Here is a 20,075-nt window from a genome sequence, read left to right on the forward strand (position 1 = left end):
TTAATAGTCGAAGTATTTTTGCTCTCTCAAATGGTGATGATTGTGAGAAGAATAAACACACACGTTACATTTATCACTTCGCTCAGTCTAAAAGTATATCACAGTTTCTCGTGTAAACCAATAAATAGGTTAGGTTAAAAGAAGTTCAAAAGATACAATGGTAAATTAGTAAATATATGGATTCCTTTGGAAATAATTCAAATTTAACAGAAATCTCTCATCTCAAGTCTTACATATTTCTAATTCTAAAATATTAGATCAATCTAAAATGTTTATCATGTTGAAACAATAACCTTTTGGTTTGTTTCGTGAATGACAACACACTAGTTAATGGTATCACTTTTTCTATTTATTGGTATGTAAATTTATACTAGTAGTACAAAGTTTGGGAGGCATATACACTAATGCGGCAGCCAGGCTTAAAAGCGGGCTGTCGAATACGGCATATTGTCACGGCGAGCTGTAAACTCCGCCCTATCGACACTTTTGGGGTCTTACTTATAAAGGGTGTACAGCATGGGGACGGGGCCGACCACGGATAGTGTCTAGCTATGAAGCGACTGCTAGCGTGAATCTGACCCGGGAAGGCAAGCTCTCAAAAGCGGCCGTGGGTGAATTGGGGGGTATTAATTGTATACGGTCTTGTTCGTAGTTCGTGTGAAAAACGCGGATTGTCGGATTACCTTGCGAGCTGGATCGTCGATTGCGGCGTTGATCCGTACGAAGAGCGTTCGTCGGTATTCTCGTCGTGATCCGTGATCCGTGTGGAGAACGCGGACTGTCCGGTTTTCTCGTGGTCTTCGGTATATTATCCTTCTTTTTTCTTTTCTTTGTACTGTTTGAATAAAGAAATTGTGTTGATTGAAGAAAAAGGTAAAAGGTGGTTAAAAACGACCGGTATATAACTCGTGTGCCGTACCGACTAGTAAACTATCGTGTGTGCCGCCGTGATGTTAGTGTTTCTAGTCGGTAGGGTCTGCGTGCTGTTTGTTGGGTTTTTCTGGTTACAGCCATGGGGGATCTCATTATATTTGTCCTGACCTCCCCTATCCATGGCCGTATTTGTCAGGTTGTTAGTTTAGTTGTTTAGTTGGAAGAACTTCTATTTCGTAAAACAGTTCTGACTAGCGTAATTTCCTGTAAGTCGTGTTCTGATTGGCTGATATTGTGTAGTCCTGACAAGGACTGTTTTAGTGAGTGACGTACTGTTACAATGTATAGAAAATTATAATATAAATATCTTATGAAAATTTCAAGTATCTACAGTTACTCGTTTTTGAATTAAAACAAAACAAAAAAATCGTTTTAGAAGAAATAACTATTATACGTCCGATACAGTCTAAATATCCGTTGTCGTATACATTTTGAATTCAAACACGGTCATAAAATATTAATTTAATTTTTCAGTTAAAATATTTTTTCTATATAGATTGCTGTATAACTAATAATTATTGTAATATACAGAGTGTATCTATTATTTCGTTGTACTTGGGAGTTTATTTTTATAGTTATCGATTGATAACTTGAAATTTTAAAATAAAGAAACACGCCTTTTTTCATTTTTTTTAAATTCCATGTTCATCAAATCAATAATCTTTAAAAAAAACCTCTCACACAGTGACGTAAGAAACATTGTACGTATAGTTAAGGTGCCTGTTATAGAAATAATCTAAAAATAAGTTCTACAAAATTTGAGCTATAGGTATATAATACGATTAACGCTCTAAGCTCAAAGTTTAGAGAAAAAGTAAAAATATGTAATTTTTAAGATATTATTACAAAAGTTTTGGTTTTTTCATAAGAAACTTTTATGTAGATTTTGCCTATTTACTAAAAAAGGTGTTCTAATATATTTTTCGCACCGTCCATAGTTTTTTTATAAAAATAAAAATCTATATGAAAGTAACGTTTTGTGAAAAATGTCGATTTTTATGTTTTTTTTTAATTATCTCTTTAAATATTAAAAATACAAAAAAAATCGTATATTACTATAATTAATTCAATTTATTTTTATTAAAATATATTTAAGTACCTTAACAATTTTGATATAATTGTATATTGTAGCAAATGGAAAATTGTAAACAATTGAAAATAATTGAAAATTTAATCTCTTAATTTTTAATCACCTGAAATCTTCGAAATTGACGAATAATTGTCAAATGCGATAACTTCCTACTTTTATTCAACAATTTCTAAGTTTGAAACACTTTATAAATACGTGTGTATACTTACTGTTAGTCTTTTAATATACAGTGTATCTTATTTCGTTGTGCTTGGAGGTTTTTTAAGGGTTATCGATCGATAACTTGAAACTTTAAAATAAAGAAATACATATTTTTCTTTTTTTTTTAATTCCATGTTTTTCAAATCAATAATCTTTAAAAAAAAACCTCGCACACGGCGACGTAAGAAACACTGTATATTAAAAGATTAATCTTATTTAAAAATAAATAAAGTATACACACGTATTTGTAAATTCATTTGCATCAACAGCGTAATATTTTCGTATTTTGCTTTATCTTGGTCTATAACTGTTTTCCAACCTTCCTCTGAATGGGTGGTTTTAAAACGACTGAATTGAAAATTTCCGCCGTAATCGTTATTCTCATATAAATGTGTTTAGTTTTTGTAGGTACGGCCACCTTAGACGCCTTTAGCCACCTCGTTCTGTGATGTACCTGCAGTCTTCATCATTTATGGTCTTGGCAATGGAGGTGGTGTTGAAGGTGGCGGTGGAGGTGGCGGTGAAGATGGTGGTAGAAGTTGTGGTGATGATGGTGGTGGAGATGGAAATGGTGGTGGAGGTAGACATGGTGGTGGAGGTGGTGGTGGAGTTGTTGATGGAGATGTTGGTGGAGATGTTGGTGAAGATAGTGTTTGGTAGGTATAATTATTCATTCCTATTATGTTAGCCGTATTCTTTGTTACATCTCCTAAACACATACACACACACACACACACACACACACACACACATACACACACACACACACACACACACACACACACACACACACATGACATAAGCTTTATTAGTAATTATGTAATATAATTATCTGATATTTTTTAATTAATCATTACTTTCAAGGTTTCCAATTCGGTTCTTAAGTTTGGTTATCCTGTTCGGTTTTTCGACGCTTCCTAAACGATTGTTAGTCAAAAATGTAATAATGTTTTATTTTATTATCGGTAAGTATATTACTTTCTATTAACATAATTTCTGATTTAATTTCGTTTATGTTAGTGTTCATCCTGTACAAATCATTTTTTACACTCATTATGTCTAATTTTAAGGTCTTCACTTCAATGAAATAATTATTGATTTCTTCAATCTTAAGTTTTTGTTTTTCTACGTTATTTTTTAATTTCTCGACAGTATATGACAATTCACGTGTATCTTTGCAATTTGGTTCAAAATTCATGAAGAAACATTCTTCTAAACGACGTGACTGAAAATTAAATTAAAACCATTCATTAATATCAATACGATTATTGTTCATTCAATATTATTCTGCATAATATTTTATTTGTTTAATACTTGTAATTCTCTAGATGTTAGTTTTTGATTATCACCACTATGCAGTTCTAGAAATCATTGAATTAGAATTTAAGATATTTTTGATTAAAAAATATTTTACAATTTATTAATTTAATTAAAAAACACTAACCTTCTAATCCTTCAAAATTGTTATCCACGAATAAGTTTTCCTCGATATTTTCGTAATACATTTCCAAAATACTCCTTTTTACGTTTTTATTTATATTGGAAACTTCATCTCCGGTTTCCGCATCGATATATCTCTCAGACACGTCATTCTAACAATATAAATAAATAATATTACTTTTTAGTGTATATGACAATGTATTAATATAATATAATATTATTAGCATAAATTATATTTTCTTTTAACATATTATTTACCTACCTCTCTTAGTTCTAAAATCTGGAATTTTAGTAATATTGTATTTACAAATATTATTATTAAATATCAGATAATTTTAAGTAAAATGATAATGATTGATGATTCAAAAAATGTGTTTGAAGTCTCGTCTCATTTTTAAAAGCGATATTGATTGACTTATATACAATTATAAATTATTTAAACTGTTTCTTAAAGTTTTACTTTCTTGATTTTTAATCAAGTAATTATGGTAATTGAAATGAAAAAAGTCTGAATTTTTAAAACTTCAAGAATTTTTGTTAAATAGGAAAATGATAAAAAATGCAACTCAGTTGTAAGGTAGGTGGACAATTAAGCTAGCTTTAACATAAAATATTAATAACAGATATCCAATATCACACCCAAGTGGTATAACGATTTTAATCCACAAAAACATCGGCATGAACAGTCCCAAAATTTCTATTTTTTAACTTTTCACTAAAACTATTATAGTTAAAAAGTTGGTTGATAGTTCATTAAAAAGGGATTATCAAGTAGATACAAAATGTGAGATTAAAAATTAAAAAAAAAAATTATTTAATTTTTCACAGTTAAAAAAATAGTTAGTTTTGTTAGATTTTCATTTAGCGTGGTAGATTACCGAAACTGGTGAACGGATTTTGTTATTTAAAATCTGCTATCCAGTTTCAGAGTCTATCTCACTAAATTAAAATACATTATACATACTATAACATAATTTGCATACAATTAATAAATTTCTAAAAATTTAAAACCAAGAAAGTTTACATGCCGATCTCTAACTTGGCATGCGTTTTAAAATACACAAGGTACTTATTAAAATATTTTAGTACATTTTTAATATACATAATTATTCAAATAATATAGATTTGATCACACTTTCGTTATCCGTTCTATGTATTGTACCTTTCAAATCTGAAACACTTCTAAGGTATATATATATTTTAATTTACCTGTAAATCTTCTTCATCGTCAGACTCCAAGTAATTTACAATTCTAAAATACATTCCAATAACTCCAATAAGCCCAAAACTAAGACCGTATATGAACTCATCTGGTAAATACATTTTTAGTATTTTAAATTAAATTAGTTGTTGATTTATAGATTCCTATTGTGATGAATTTGTTTATAATATATAGTATTATGTTGCTATGCTTTGATATTTAAGCCAGTAAAAATATAACAAACAATTATCATTTAAATTTGGTAAGTATTAAGTTTACATTCAGTCTTAAATATTTTATCAAACTGCACCAAAATATTCTTTGAAAACCGGTATATTTATAAATTATCTCTATATCTGCTAAATATGTATTACCACTTACTTTTTACCACTTATAAAATATAATTGTGCGTTTAAAAATAATGTTGTTTTTGTATAATGTGAATATAAAATATACTGTATTATTTATTTATTAATAAATAAGAAAAAGGAGCTAATAGATATGGGATTATTCTTTGTATGAGAACAACTATACACGCAGAGTAATACTTGAAAATAAAAAATTTTATTCTCCGTAAACATTGATATGATATTGTATTTATATAATATAAATTATAATATTATGTATATTGATATAGGCAAGTATGTAAAATATTTGCATAGCTTATTTTAGAACAAATAGGTACCTGAAATAAGATTAATAGCTGTTTTCTAAAACATATTACCTATATTAAATGTTTAAACAAACAATGGTTTGATAATTAATAGGTATAATTATTAATATAATGCACCTACTTCATAACGAATATTTCAAGACAAATCATTAAAAATTGAAGGGTTATTAAGATAAGAATTATAATTGAATTTTTACATTTAATAATTAAATGTTAACAATTAATTTATCTATACAAATTTTATAAAATAAAAATAGTAAGCATACTCACTTTTAAGTCTTTGTCAAAATACACAATTATTTAAAGTTAAAGCTTAAGTATGAAAACAAAGAATTTTAAATTAATATCATTTTTATTAATTTAATATAAATAGCCAATATTATTGTAATCGTAAATTATGAAAAATAGTTAAATAAAAAGTTTTATTAAAGTTAATATTTTGAATAGTTTTAATATATTAATTTTTACTAAAAAAATATATATATATATTTACTTTTCTATTTTACATACTAAATTATATTGTATTCTTAGATATAATTAAAACTATTAAAACTTATTTTTTATACTTATACTCGTATTACACAATAAAATTGTATATTAAAATACTATTGAAAAATTTTTGGTCAAAATATATTCATTTTTGCAAAGTTTATTAATTATATTGTTATATTAATATATTTTTAGTATATTTATATAAAAAATGATATTTTTACGTTTTAGAGTAGATTTATAAATATTTTATATAAATATAACCTTTGATAGATGGGTAGAGGGAATTTAATGCGTTGTTGACAAAATCCGTCAAAATATCAAAAATGTACCAATTATTTTGTGGTTATAAATTGGAATTTATAAAAAGATCTCTGTTTACGCATATGATTTGAAAATGTAACACAAGATTTTTATATGTTTTTCCAATTATTTATAAAAAATAAAATTCTACCAGACAGCTAAACCAATTTTTTATGAGCATTCGAAGTTCAAATTTTTATGATATTGGATATTCATAATGTAAAATGTTGATTAATTATTTGATTATTTTGTTAATTGTTGTAAACAATTTTTAATCATTGTTTGTTGTATTTAAAGAATGTATATATATAATAATATATAACATATTAAACATACGTAATATTTTATATGTATTTGAGATCAAATTTTAACATTTGTAAAAATCACAAAATATATTAACTCTTTTGTAATTAGATAAATCTTTAAAATATTTTTCAATAAAATAGAATTTTGCATCTTTTGAATTCTTATTATTATTGTGTTTCAGAATCACATTTAATAAGTAATAGAACATCTCGCCCGAATATGTTGTACCCGTTTTATAAACATTGGATCAACACCGAATTTGAATTTACTTTTATAGTTGCATTATTTTGTAATGAAGGATAATATTGTTTAATAAAATTAATTGGGTGATTCACCACGTATTCTCACCATCCCTCGTCTTTAATATTGCAGTTATAAAAATGGTTTTATGTATGTCATGATTTATAGTTAACTTTATCTATGTGTTTACAAAACGCATTAACTGATTAATAATGCATATACAATACTGGCTAGTGTTGACGTGAATGAAACGAGACGATTTTCCAACACCAGACAACATAAATGGCTTAAATTAGTAGACAGTACTATAGATTTTAATGTTCCTAGTTCCTCGGCATAATGTTCGAGATCCAAATAGCACTCGTAGAAAAATAACTGTGTCTGTAAATCTGTAATATATGCATGGTATTTAAATTACGTACGTATAGAATACATTATGGCATTATGCACACTGCACATAGTCAATAATTAGTGCAAAGTAATAAAAAAAAGTAGCAAAAAGACTCAACAACGAACGTTCTTGAACTTTGAAAACGTAACGAGTTTTATTTTGTTTATAAAAAACAATGATGCATCCTACCAGCTATGGTATTGTATGTTTTTTATTGTATTTATATTAATAACAATGTTGTTCAATACAATTGTTTTAAAAATTATTCAAGTTTTTAACCGATCTGTTGTACAATAAGTGTTGAGCGTGCCTACCTCGTTATTGAGTGGGTTATTACTATAATGAATGCATTAAATTTGAATTTAATGATAAATCATTAAATATGATGGAATTCGAGCCTAAACTGAGAAAGTTTAAATTGTTGGTGACAATGTTTAGTGATTAAGTAACAATTATTTTAATAATAATGTCGTAAATTTAACAAATATTCGTACTTTTTTTTTATCTTTTGTTTTTCCCAATTATTTTGAAAAGTATCAAGAAATTTTTATTTTAGTCCCACCTAAGTACAAACTAGATCTAATCTGCTATCAGAGACCACCTTGAGGTTGATGACTAGAATATTTTTTATACTAGATAGTATACTTAGATATAACATATATTTGTAATATCCACTAATATCAATACATTCACATCTCATAATAATTTATATTTAAATGTTTGATTAGCATTAAAACATCTAGAATATTGAAACTGTTTAGTGTTTTACGTGTTAAACAAATTTAGACGGTCTTAAAAACGTTGAAGTTTTGAAAATATACAAAACTGTACGTCACCAAAAATTTTGAAATAAAAATAACAGTGTTATAAATTATAATATTGTTTGTGTCACATCGATATAATAATTGTAATATAGGGAAATGTTTTGAGAAAATATGGAATGATTATTGTAGATTATTTTGCAACAGTAAAAAAACTTGTTAAAATAAAAAAAAAGATGTATGTATAAACATAACTTTAGGTGGTCTCAAGCCCTCCAATTCCACTATAAATTAATTTGCGTGTTTGATAGTGCGATAAATCTATCTTGGCATTGTGGCAGCAACTATCACATTGTCTTCACGGCCATCATCTCTTTTTAATTTCTCATTATGTAAGGTGTTACGATTGATATAATTATATTTTATTATCATCACGTGGACTCAGTTTAATTCGCTTAAACTTTCTACACTTCAGGAATTATAAAATACGGCCATAGGGATCTGATCTTCACAATAACCCTATTGTATACGCCAGTAGTTCCCAATAAGAATGCCTCAAGTACAAGCCAATTATATACATTATTTCACAATTTAAAAAATTGATTTTATGATAAATATAGCATATTATGTGCTTAAAGCTATAATGTGATAACACAAGTCAAAGATTATATAAAAACTATTATGTTTGACATAGTCTGTGCTAACACTGTAATGCTCTATTTATATTTTATAAAATATAAATAAATACATAATGTGCTACTTCAGAGTACCTATAATATATATGTATATATATTTAGAAAATATTTTAGATGCAAGAAGTCAAAAAAAAATTGGAAGCCTTTGGTAAATATCCTTGAATTGGTCGGTAAACTATAATATTTAGTGGACGTTTTAAAAATACTAATCCGATTATTATTTTAAACTTAGGAGATATTATAAAAAATAAATTTTTAATGTGTATTGTGAGTATTCGAACTTATAGCTTGATACATTTGCTTTTTAATATATTTAATTTAAGTTGATTTTTTTGATCATATATTTTATTTGAATTTAAATTATTGTCGGTTTTTGTAATTTTCCTGCAAATTTGAAAAATTCTTAAAATCACTTTTTTTCAAAGTACTAATAAGAATACAATGTTGAAGAACTTATTGATTACAATTTATTTGGAGATTAAACTTAATAAATTGTACCCTAGCTCTCTGTAGCAAAATAAATTAAGGGTCTTATATTTACTTTTCAACTTTACAACCTATGTACAAATAATGAAATTCGTGTTTTTGTTGAAGTTCTTTTAATGGGAGATCCGTCATTATCTTCACTCCGTGATTTGTGTTGTTTATTTTTCATTCTTTTTGTTATCACATTCACTTATTGTTCTTTATATGAACGGATTGTGTAATAATTATATTTGTAATCAAATAACATAAATTACAATTAAAAAAGGTAGGTTAGAGGATATTGCTCTGCTGAACATTAAGCGTCAATTGAGTCACTAATATGGGTGTGTCAAATTTGAATTCAATGATATAATAATTATTGTATACGAAAAACGATTCTACGCGAAGACGGTCGTTAGCCTATATGACTAAGTATATTTTGTGATAAGCTTTATTAATATTGTTTCATATGTTTGTTTTTGGAAAGTTATGTTTCAACCTTCTGTATTATTAATAGCAAAATAAATTGTTACTTTATAGTTATATCAATGAATTATACTAGTCTTGTAAAAGATACTTTTAAAATTGTATTTAAATACAGATACAAATACATCCATTCAGAAAGTATTTAAGAACAAACATAAATACTTGTCATGTATTTAAATACTCTTCAAATACTTTTTTTTTTACTTTTATACTAGTTAGATTTTCAAATGAATGTTGTAATAACTAATTTAAAATTGTCATGTTACATTCAACTAGGTATTATTAGAACTTTTTGTACCACTTACTTAATTGTATACTAAACAATGAAAATAAATAAAACTTGTCATATTATAGCAATTTTTTAATATTAGGTAGTAGGTTGTTAATGAAATATAAATAAGAGGATATAAAAAGCAATTAAAAAAAAATTATTCCCAAAAAAATGTTTTGCATTTCAGTAAATAAATTTATATTTTGTAATAATCACATTCACAAATGAACGAGACATCAGCAATAGGGAACAGGGGTTCTCAACTTTATGAATGAAAAATATAAATAAAATAGACATAGTGTAATAATTTTCAAAAAAAAAAAAAATATATGTGACGACTGACGAATAATTCGTTTATCAAAAATATTTGTATAAAAGTATTTGATTTTCAAATACAAATACATCCTAGATAGTATTTAAAATACTTTACAAGACTGAATTATACATAAAATAATTTATTATAAAATATCCTAAGAAGTAGGATACAGGAAGTAGACACTGTCAATGCTCAGAATCGTTTTTCATAAACAAAGGTTTATAATTAAATTCAAATTTAATACATCCGTTTCAGTGACCTACTGAATGAAGAGGTACACTCCACAGTCGATAGCTATTATACAGCTAAGTGCTTCCCGAGTTTTTAATTTCAAACTTAACGATTTTTAAAATTTAATTGATAATATTTTATATTTTTGAAATATATTGATGGCCAGCCTTTAAAACATAATTTTAAAATATGTCCATCGTTGTCAGTATTTGTTATAATTTTATAAACTAGGAAATAAATAATTATAATAGTATGTATATACTTTTTTTATTTAAACAAACCTGTGGATATAGTGGCCATTAGGTGCATTTTATTTTATTTTTATATTATATTACATCTACAGAAAATAATATACAGTGAACCTTCTATTAATGGATGCCTCTCAATAGCGGACCTTTCCCAATAGGGTATATAATAGGAGTTATAACCTCTTAATAGTGGACACTCCTAATAGTGGACATAGACATTGTATACATTTCATTCATATTTTATTCTACCTTAATGGTTTTCCTGTTCGAAACATGACAAATAGTTCGGTTATGTGTTTAATAAGAAGATGAGATCGAGTTATTGGTAGTAGCCAATTTGCAAATTCATTGTAAAGAACAGACAAAATTTACACAAAAAAGATAACAGATTTTTTTAATTATATTATATTATATTTAATAAATAATAAATTAATATTTCAATGTATGAATATGTATATATACATAATACGTATAACCAATTCTCTATAGCGTCTTCCTATAGTGGATATTTAGTAACTTCTCGCAAATGTTCACCTATAAGTACCTATAGGTTTTTTCAATAGTGGTCAACTCCCTATAGTGAACATTTTTTAATTCCCCATGATTGTCCACTATATAGTGGTTACACTGTATATAATATGGCATATAAATTATACATACTGACTATTATAATATAATGTAATATATGATAATTATTAATTTATTTAAATGATAAAAAAATCAGTGTATTATTTAATTACTATTAATTATTTTAAAAACGTATATATTTTTAATTTGATTTAAAAAAAATTATACTTTAGTTTTTTAAACTGTATAGGTATGTATAAAGTAAACTGAGATATATAAATAATTAACATTAATTGATAAGTGATTATACACCAGCCTTGTTCTGTGTTTCACTTTTCACTCAAACTAAATTTTCTAAAATAATACCTACTTAGCTACCTATCTATATTTTTAAAAACATAAATAATTAAATTGATACTATTGGAAAAATATTCAATTGTTTAAATTATTTAAGGTACATCCAATATTAATGGTTGATTTTTTTATTTGTGATCTCGACAAAAAATCCAAATTCATATTTAACATTTCCTTGACCGAGTAATTAAGTTGTACTGAATGTGAGGATTAGGAAGTCGTCCCACGGCCAACGATCTCCAATAGGAACATTTGGCGCGGAACTCAAGGACAAAAATAAATAATATGTAGACGAGCTTGTGAGAATTGTTTTCAGACGTTACTCGCACTCCAAAGTATACACAAGTGCTTAAACCTTAACGGTTGTGCAGTGTGATATTATATTGGATTTTAAGTAAATCGTAGTTGAGTTTTTTTTATTGTATATTTTTTTACTCAAATTCGTTTGCTTGATATTTTTAACCACTTTAAGCAGTTTAATTGACATATATTGTTAAAGTTGGATGAAAACGTAAAATTACTTAATTATCGTAATATTTAAAAAATCCCAAAGTTGTTTATACCCACGCAGAAAAAAATGGCGTTAGACCTACATAGAAAAAACGAATTCAAGAAATCCAAAAAATCATATGATGAAATTATGAAGGAAATTGTGACCGACGAGTTTCCACTGAACCCGTTAGAATTGGTCGGAGAATTGAGCTTTGACGATCCTGCGGTCTTAGAGGAAACTGACAAGCTACCAAGATCAGATATCCAGGAGTTTTATAAAGATGCTACTATTTTCATCACTGGTGGTACCGGATTTATGGGAAAGATGTTGATCGAAAAACTCAGTAGATCATGTCCACATCTCAAGCACATCTACTTGTTAATTAGAAATAAAAAAGGCAAGGATGTTAATGAACGTATCGATGCTATATTTGAAGATAGGGTAAGACAATTTTATTAATTATGTTTAAATTTAAAAAATCTTTACGATTTAGTTAAGTATTTACTAAAATTTATTTTTAATTTTTTTAAATAATGAAACGTCAAATACTTAAATCTTGCGAATAATATAAATTAATTTAATTATATCTGTACTGATTGAATAATTTAAAAGTATAGATCGATATAATAAATACTATAAGTATATTTATTAAAGTGTTAAAAATAATTAATTCAAAACTGAAAACTAAAAATTTATTTTACTTGATTTATAAACTTTTAAACAAATATAATTGTTATAATAATAATCTAAGTGTACAAATATAAATTAATAGTTTAATAGAATTTTTATTAAAACAATTTATTAAACGATTAGCAATATGGTATTTAAAATAAACTTTAAGGATCGTAAAAATTTAAATTCAATAAATGTATAATATTCTTATAACCGTGCAAATATATTTATTATTGTAGAAAATGGTTTTTTGAATAACTAATAGGAAAAAGGCGATAAATACTAATATTAATAGTAATACTTTTGATGATAAAATACGTTTTTAGTAAGAAACAATAACTTAATTTACATATTAATTTTAATACTAATATAGTATATTATAGTATATTTTCTTCGTGAGAAGAAATAGTTTTATTAATATATAATAAATATCAGAAAAGTTATAAATAATAAAATAATAATGATTATTATAAAATCAATGTCTATATACATTATTTAACAAGAAATTGTATCTCATTAAAATTTAATAAGATATTAAAATATGTTAGATTGAATTAAATAAATAACTCTTTTATTCAATTATAAGTTCGTTATAAATTTATATTTGATTTTTTTTTTTAGCAAAGTGTATGTTTAAAATGTTTATATATGTACTTTTGAATTTAAGATATTGCATTTAAATAGTACTAATTTATTTTCATGTAGGTACAATTAATTTATACTAATTAAAACAGTTAGGTATAAAATGTATTTACAAGAAATTGACTATATAAATAACATAAAATAATGTCGTTTCCGTCAATAACAGTAACAAGCTAGTTTTATTTTACTACCTTGTCTTCTTGATACTTCTGATAATAAACATCTTACGGAAACAATAAAAAAAATAAGAGCTTTATTTTAAGGCTGACTTCTTAAAGTCATAATGGTTAATTAAAATTATTTTGATCTATTATAACACACAACTTTCTAGATAGCAAATTTTTAGCGAATATTTTGTGAAAAAATTCTTGATTATACTTAGAAGTTTAAAACATTTGCTTTTTAAATTAATTTCAAAACATTTTAAATTGGTATTTTTGAAAAAAAATCAAAGTGCGTATATTGTATAGGTACCCTTGAGTATGCTATTATAAAAATAGTTAAGAACCATTTAAAGTTAAACATTCTAATTTTTTTTTTTTTTTTTAATGTTATAAAGACATACATTATGAATTATGATATTACTATACTTTAATATTATTTATTGATACATCAGTTGTAATAAAATACGTGACTTAAAGTAGCGAGTGCTTATAATGCATATATATTTTTTCTAAATGGGGTCACTGATACTTCGTTATTATTGGACACACACATCGATGTCGCAGTGATTTGCAAGATTACGTTAATTTTTTTCATATAGAAATGACAAGTTAATGATAAATAATTCATCAGATGACCCTTATTGTTTCATTAATATATTATTATATTAAATATTATAAAATATATTATTGCACTTTAATGATTCCAAGAAGTGTCATCACTTAATGTTACATAAAGAATAAAATTTAACATTGTTAAATGTATTGATAAAAATACTAAAACTTCGCTGGTATTCTATTGTTAACATTTATTTTTAAATGGAAACTAATTGTAGAAATAAAAGTAATTTATGCATTTATTTTATATTATATTTTAGTTGTTTATGCGATTGAAACATGAGAGACCTAAGTTCTATCATAAGATATCTGCAATCGCTGGTGATGCGTCCTTACCAGGATTGGGTATATCTTCCTGTGACAGACAAAAATTGGCAGAAAATGTGAATATTGTATTCCACGCAGCAGCTACAATCAGGTTTGATGAACATATACGCACCGCAATCAACATCAATGTCCTTGGAACAAGGGAAATTATAAACCTAGCTAAAGAAATGACTAATCTTAAGGTAACAATTTTTTAACACTTGATAATAATTAAAAACATACTAGACAATTATTTATACGCTCAAAGGGGTCAATATCATTAAAATACAATGGTATTATCAGTATAACTTACATAATGTTAGAAAAAAAAATAAAGCAAAAAATATTCCACAATGACGCAGTTGTTACAATATTTACATTGTACGTGTTATTGGAACGCGGTTACGCGTATAAAAAAAGGTATAAAAAGGTTTTGGGTATTGATATATTCGGTCTATGATTAATTTTTTTTTAACTGTCATTTATAACCTTAGTTAATACATTTTTATAATTTTGTTATTTTGTATTTTTATCAAATTTCAATTTATTTCATGTAATTTGATTTCATGTACATATTAAATAATGGCAAATCAAATGATCAAACGATTATAATATAGGCGATAACGAATGACAATAAATAAACAAATTGTTTAAAACTAATTAGTTTATAAAACAATTACTAGTAAAAATGTATTACAAATTATCCATTGGGACACTATAATATTAATTATTTGAAAAAAAAATGCTAGTGAAGGTAGGGGTTGAATACCTAAAATATACGTGTCTAGAGAGGAGTAAAACAAGAAATATTATAGTTATAATTTATGAACAATTTATTTCAAAATTTCAAGGTACTCAGCTTCGTAAACAAGCTTAAGCCTTAAAATACTCTCAATACTAAGAACTAAATTACTAACTACGTTACAATAACGATAAAATATAGCCAAGTGAAAAACAGCACAGTGTACTACCTATTTATATTATTTATATGTAATCAGTACAATCTCAATTGAGTAGTGTAAATTTGATTGTTTCTAATGTGTTATTAATATTATAATGACACACATAGGAACAATTTTCATCATAAGTATTTACATTTAAAAATGATGTATAGCTTAGCCAGAATGTATAAATAAGTATTTATTTCTTAGCATTATTGGTTATAAGATTAATTTTATTCTTACGATCTTTCAAATGAATAAAATCTGAAAAAAATATTGTCTGTACGGTTGACTTCAAAATCTAGTTCTAGTCATGTTTTGCATTGAAGGTCTTAGTGTGGCACTGAATTGAAACAAATCGTAGACAGCTTTTTCCTCATAGTAAAATAATGTATCATAATTGATACTGGTTTTAGTTCCTGTTTTATGTATGAATTTATAATATTGGAATTTTATTTAAACTGGTAACTTGATCATGACGTTTACCTATTGTGTATATTTCTTATTATTATATATCTCTATCTTCTTAGATATGAATTGCTTGTATGAAAAAAATATATTATTATATTCGGTACTCTATATTATTCTATATATCTATTGACCAGTAAATAATTTAAGACGAATCGCAAAATAATAATATTATAGTCATATTACAAAAAGATAATATTGTATTATTGTAAATTGTAATTTACCAATATACTTATTCTAGTAATAACGTTTTAACCTTTAAACTATTTATTTATTTTAACATATTGAAATTAAAATGCAATAAAATTAATGTGTATAGGCATGTATGTACGTATCGACCGCGTATGCTAATTGTGTACATAATAAAATTGAAGAAAAATTTTATGGAGCGCCGTATAATTACGATGGAGTTATATCGTTAGTGACTTCGGCAAATGACGATAAAAAATTAGAAAACATCACACCCAGGTACGTTAATTATTATTTCTATAAAAAAATTTAATAATACACGATGTAATATGAATATTTATCAAGTAAATTTATACTTTTAGCTTAACTGCTGGTTGGCCAAACACGTATACATTCACAAAAGCTTTAGCCGAAGACTTAGCTAAACACGAGTCTGTTGGACTACCATTTGGAATATTCAGACCGTCAGTCGGTTAGTTGTGTGAAATTTGTTGTTTATTTATATTTTATAATTTTATTATAATTAAAACATTATTACTTTATTGCAGTTATTTCGACATATAATGAACCTGTTCGAGGTTGGATCGATAATGTTTATGGACCCATTGGTATGATTGTGGGAGTCGGTGCCGGAGTACTTCACACACATCACTGTGATGTTACCAAGGTCGTTGACTTAGTTCCAGTAGATTTGGTTGTTAATGCACTAATATGCTCGGCTTATAAAGTCAGCAAAAATATACCAACAATGTAAGTTATCAATAAATATCATATTCTGATGGATGCTATTTAACAATTAGCACTTAGTATTGATTAACAAATAACATTAAAAGTTGATCTTTATTTATCTAAAGTATTAAATATTTACTTGTGAATTAGAATTGAAATCGTTTACAATCAATAACCGTAAAAAAATATTATCATTAGACAAAACAAAATATATCATAAGTAAAAAGATTTTTCGGATAGAGTATAGACACTTGCAATAAAATGCGATAAAAACGATTGAATTTATCTAATCGAGTTTTGAGTTGTTTGTAAATTTAAATTAAAAGTTAAATAAATATTTAGATTATTTTATAAAGAAAATAGGTGTATTTTTTTATAATTTTTTTTTTTTTTTAGTGAATCAGATCCACCTATTTTTAATTATGTCAGTTCTAAACAGAATCCAATAAACTTAGAAAATTTCTTCGCAATCATCAAGAAACACGGACTACCTAACTGGCCTACCATCAATGCAGTTTGGTACTACTCGTTTATGCCCACTAATAATCCATATCTATATTCCTTGTTGTTCTTATTATTCCACACAATACCCGGTTACTTTTTGGACTTTTTATGTCAGATGACTGGCAGGAAGCCAATGTAAGCATAAAACAAAATGCATTTTTTAAAAATATACATACAATATAGATGAATGTCTTAATTATCTACAGGCTTAGTAACATCTATAAAAAAATGAAAAAAGCCAACGCTGCACTATCTTTCTTTGCAAATAATGAATGGGAATTCAATGACAGTAACACCAGTGCACTATGGAAGGATATGTCAGAAGCTGATAAAAATACGTTCTTTTTCGACATAAAAGATATGTCTTGGGATTATTATGCACGAGCTTGTGCTATTGGTTTACGTTTATACTTGGTAAAAGATGACATACATACAATTAAAAATGCAAGAATCAAATGGGAAAAGTAAGTTGATTCATGGTAATTTTAGTAAACTATTGTGTTGGTCAAATAATAAAAATGGTATAACTATAATATTATTTATAAATACTACTTTTATGCTCAATTTTGTATTAATTTTTATTAATCAATGCGTTAATTCATAATTAAATTAAGTCATAAGTTCATAACGTTTTTAATTAATCGAAATTATGGTAATTAGTTACTGTTATTACTTAGTTTATTTTTTAACCAATTGGTATTTTCCGTGACTCAAATTTTAACTTATGAAAAAAATATCAATTATTCATTAGAATAAGTAATCATTTAATATTTATTCCTATTTTTATATTATAGTACTTTTTCTATACAAATAATTGATTATTAGTAAAATATTTTAATAGCAAAAACACTTATACGCAACATTACAATTTTATAAAATAAAAGTATTTATTAGGATTTACATAAAACAATGTTTACAACTTACGGACAAATTGTTTATAAAATACAGTTTATATATATATATATTAAAAATAATAAATTTGTATTAAAAAAATATTTATTAATTTTATTCTAGATCTATATCAGTACATGTTTTAATGGTTTGTATTTTGTTTTTTAGATTACGTAAAGCTCACCTACTATTAAAATCAGTTATGGTATTAGTATTGCTGCGAATCTGCTGGTTTATCATCAACATGTGCTTTAATTAGATGTGTATTAGATCTATTTATGTGTTTTTTATTTTTATTGTTAAATGATTTTAAACTATTTATGATTTGTGATATATATTTTTTACATAAATCAAACGTACATTATAAGGTAAAGCTTATGGGATTAATTGTAAATCAACATTTTTTTACGTTAATTTAAGTAGATGGAATGTTACTATCCAAGACTGAACAAATAATATATAATTATATTGTATATTCGTGTTAGTTATCATTATGTTTATTTAAAGTATGAAATAAACAAAAAAAAATAATTGATATATTTACTTGTTTTTATTTTAGTAATTAATATTTATACATCTCTTCATACACATAAAAAAGGGGGAAAGTAGATAACCTCGCTGTTGTGTAATAAGTGTAGGTACTTACCTCGTAATTTAGTATTTCACTGTAGCGGATGTTTTAAATTTGAATTAAATAGTAATTTTTTGTTTAATCAACTAATTTCGTGAAATTTTAAATGTCTATAAAAAAAATGTGTTTATAGATTTTTTTAGATATTTTGGTTACAACTTATAGTATAAGCTATTTATGAGGTGCTTAATAATTAAATATTTCTATCTTAAATTTAAAAAACTGAAAATTCTAAAAAAATATAACTACTAAATAACTTATAATTGTTCGTAATTTCAATAAAATAAGATAATCTTTTGATAATAAATTGTGAAAAGGATCCAGTATCCAATTTAGTTCATATTTAAATTCCAGACACTCGTAAAAAATATTTGTGGAATAATGATCAATTTTTTTTTTATTCTAACATGTTAGAAACCTGTAATGGACTTTCAAGGTTTTTGACCGAGTCATACATTTATTATCAACATTTATAGAAAAGAAAAAATACATATAAAGCACGAAAAGATTCAAAATATTTTTGAAAAATGTATCACAAAAAATGCTAAAATAAATATTTGGTAAAAATATTAATTGGAATCAATTTTATAATTTTCTATTTGGTTAAACATCGCATCATTTTTTTCTACAAAACGGTGTGTATACGTTGTATAGAAAAAAAAAATACATCATTGAAAATCAATCGCTCTGCACAGAATCTTAAATTGAAAAATACAACAAGTAATTAATTGCAAAATAATTTGCCATAACGACGTATAGTACTTAACTGTACTACCTTGATCATGGTTTTGATCAGTTTGTAGGACACTAAGATGATATATCACTACACCAGTAATGAAATTATCTTGTTATCTTGATGAATATGTTCAGCATGCTTTACCAAAAATATCCTGAGCATAAAGGTCACAGACACTTGACTTTCAGAAAAAATAATGAAGTTAAAAATATGATAATACTAGTTGAACCTGTACGGCGTTGCCTGTGTAAAACTAATTGTCCATTAATTCGGTTTAATTAAACTCCGTTCAATATCAACTGTATAGATTTTAATACAGTTATTTAAATTATTTACACCAAATATAAAACATAGGCCTAAAATTATATCGGATCATAATAACTATTCTCATTTCTTTAACCAATGACAACAATATATTATAAAATATATCAAA

At 25.5% G+C, this 20,075-nt stretch overlaps 2 protein-coding genes across 2 annotated transcripts; one reads left to right on the forward strand and one right to left on the reverse strand.

Annotated features, from left to right (window-relative positions):
* Positions 1-2,500: 2,500 nt before the first annotated feature.
* Positions 2,501-3,818, reverse strand: LOC132920426 (formin-B-like). Its single transcript, XM_060982820.1, has 5 exons — positions 3,669-3,818; positions 3,539-3,585; positions 3,203-3,449; positions 3,082-3,141; positions 2,501-2,933 (listed from the first exon to the last, which is right to left on the reverse strand). Exons 1-5 carry the CDS (start codon positions 3,727-3,729, stop codon positions 2,695-2,697), a joined length of 654 nt encoding a protein of 217 aa, XP_060838803.1. The 5' UTR covers positions 3,730-3,818; the 3' UTR covers positions 2,501-2,694.
* An 8,145-nt stretch (positions 3,819-11,963) lies between these two features.
* On the forward strand, positions 11,964-18,812 carry LOC132920425 (fatty acyl-CoA reductase wat-like). The gene is made up of 8 exons (XM_060982819.1): positions 11,964-12,595; positions 14,508-14,756; positions 16,282-16,430; positions 16,514-16,623; positions 16,700-16,901; positions 17,277-17,519; positions 17,591-17,848; positions 18,444-18,812. Exons 1-8 carry the CDS (start codon positions 12,239-12,241, stop codon positions 18,532-18,534), a joined length of 1,659 nt encoding a protein of 552 aa, XP_060838802.1. The 5' UTR covers positions 11,964-12,238; the 3' UTR covers positions 18,535-18,812.
* Positions 18,813-20,075: the final 1,263 nt, after the last annotated feature.

Source organism: Rhopalosiphum padi, chromosome 2 (assembly GCF_020882245.1).
Source record: "Rhopalosiphum padi isolate XX-2018 chromosome 2, ASM2088224v1, whole genome shotgun sequence".
Lineage (NCBI taxonomy): Eukaryota > Metazoa > Arthropoda > Insecta > Hemiptera > Aphididae > Rhopalosiphum > Rhopalosiphum padi.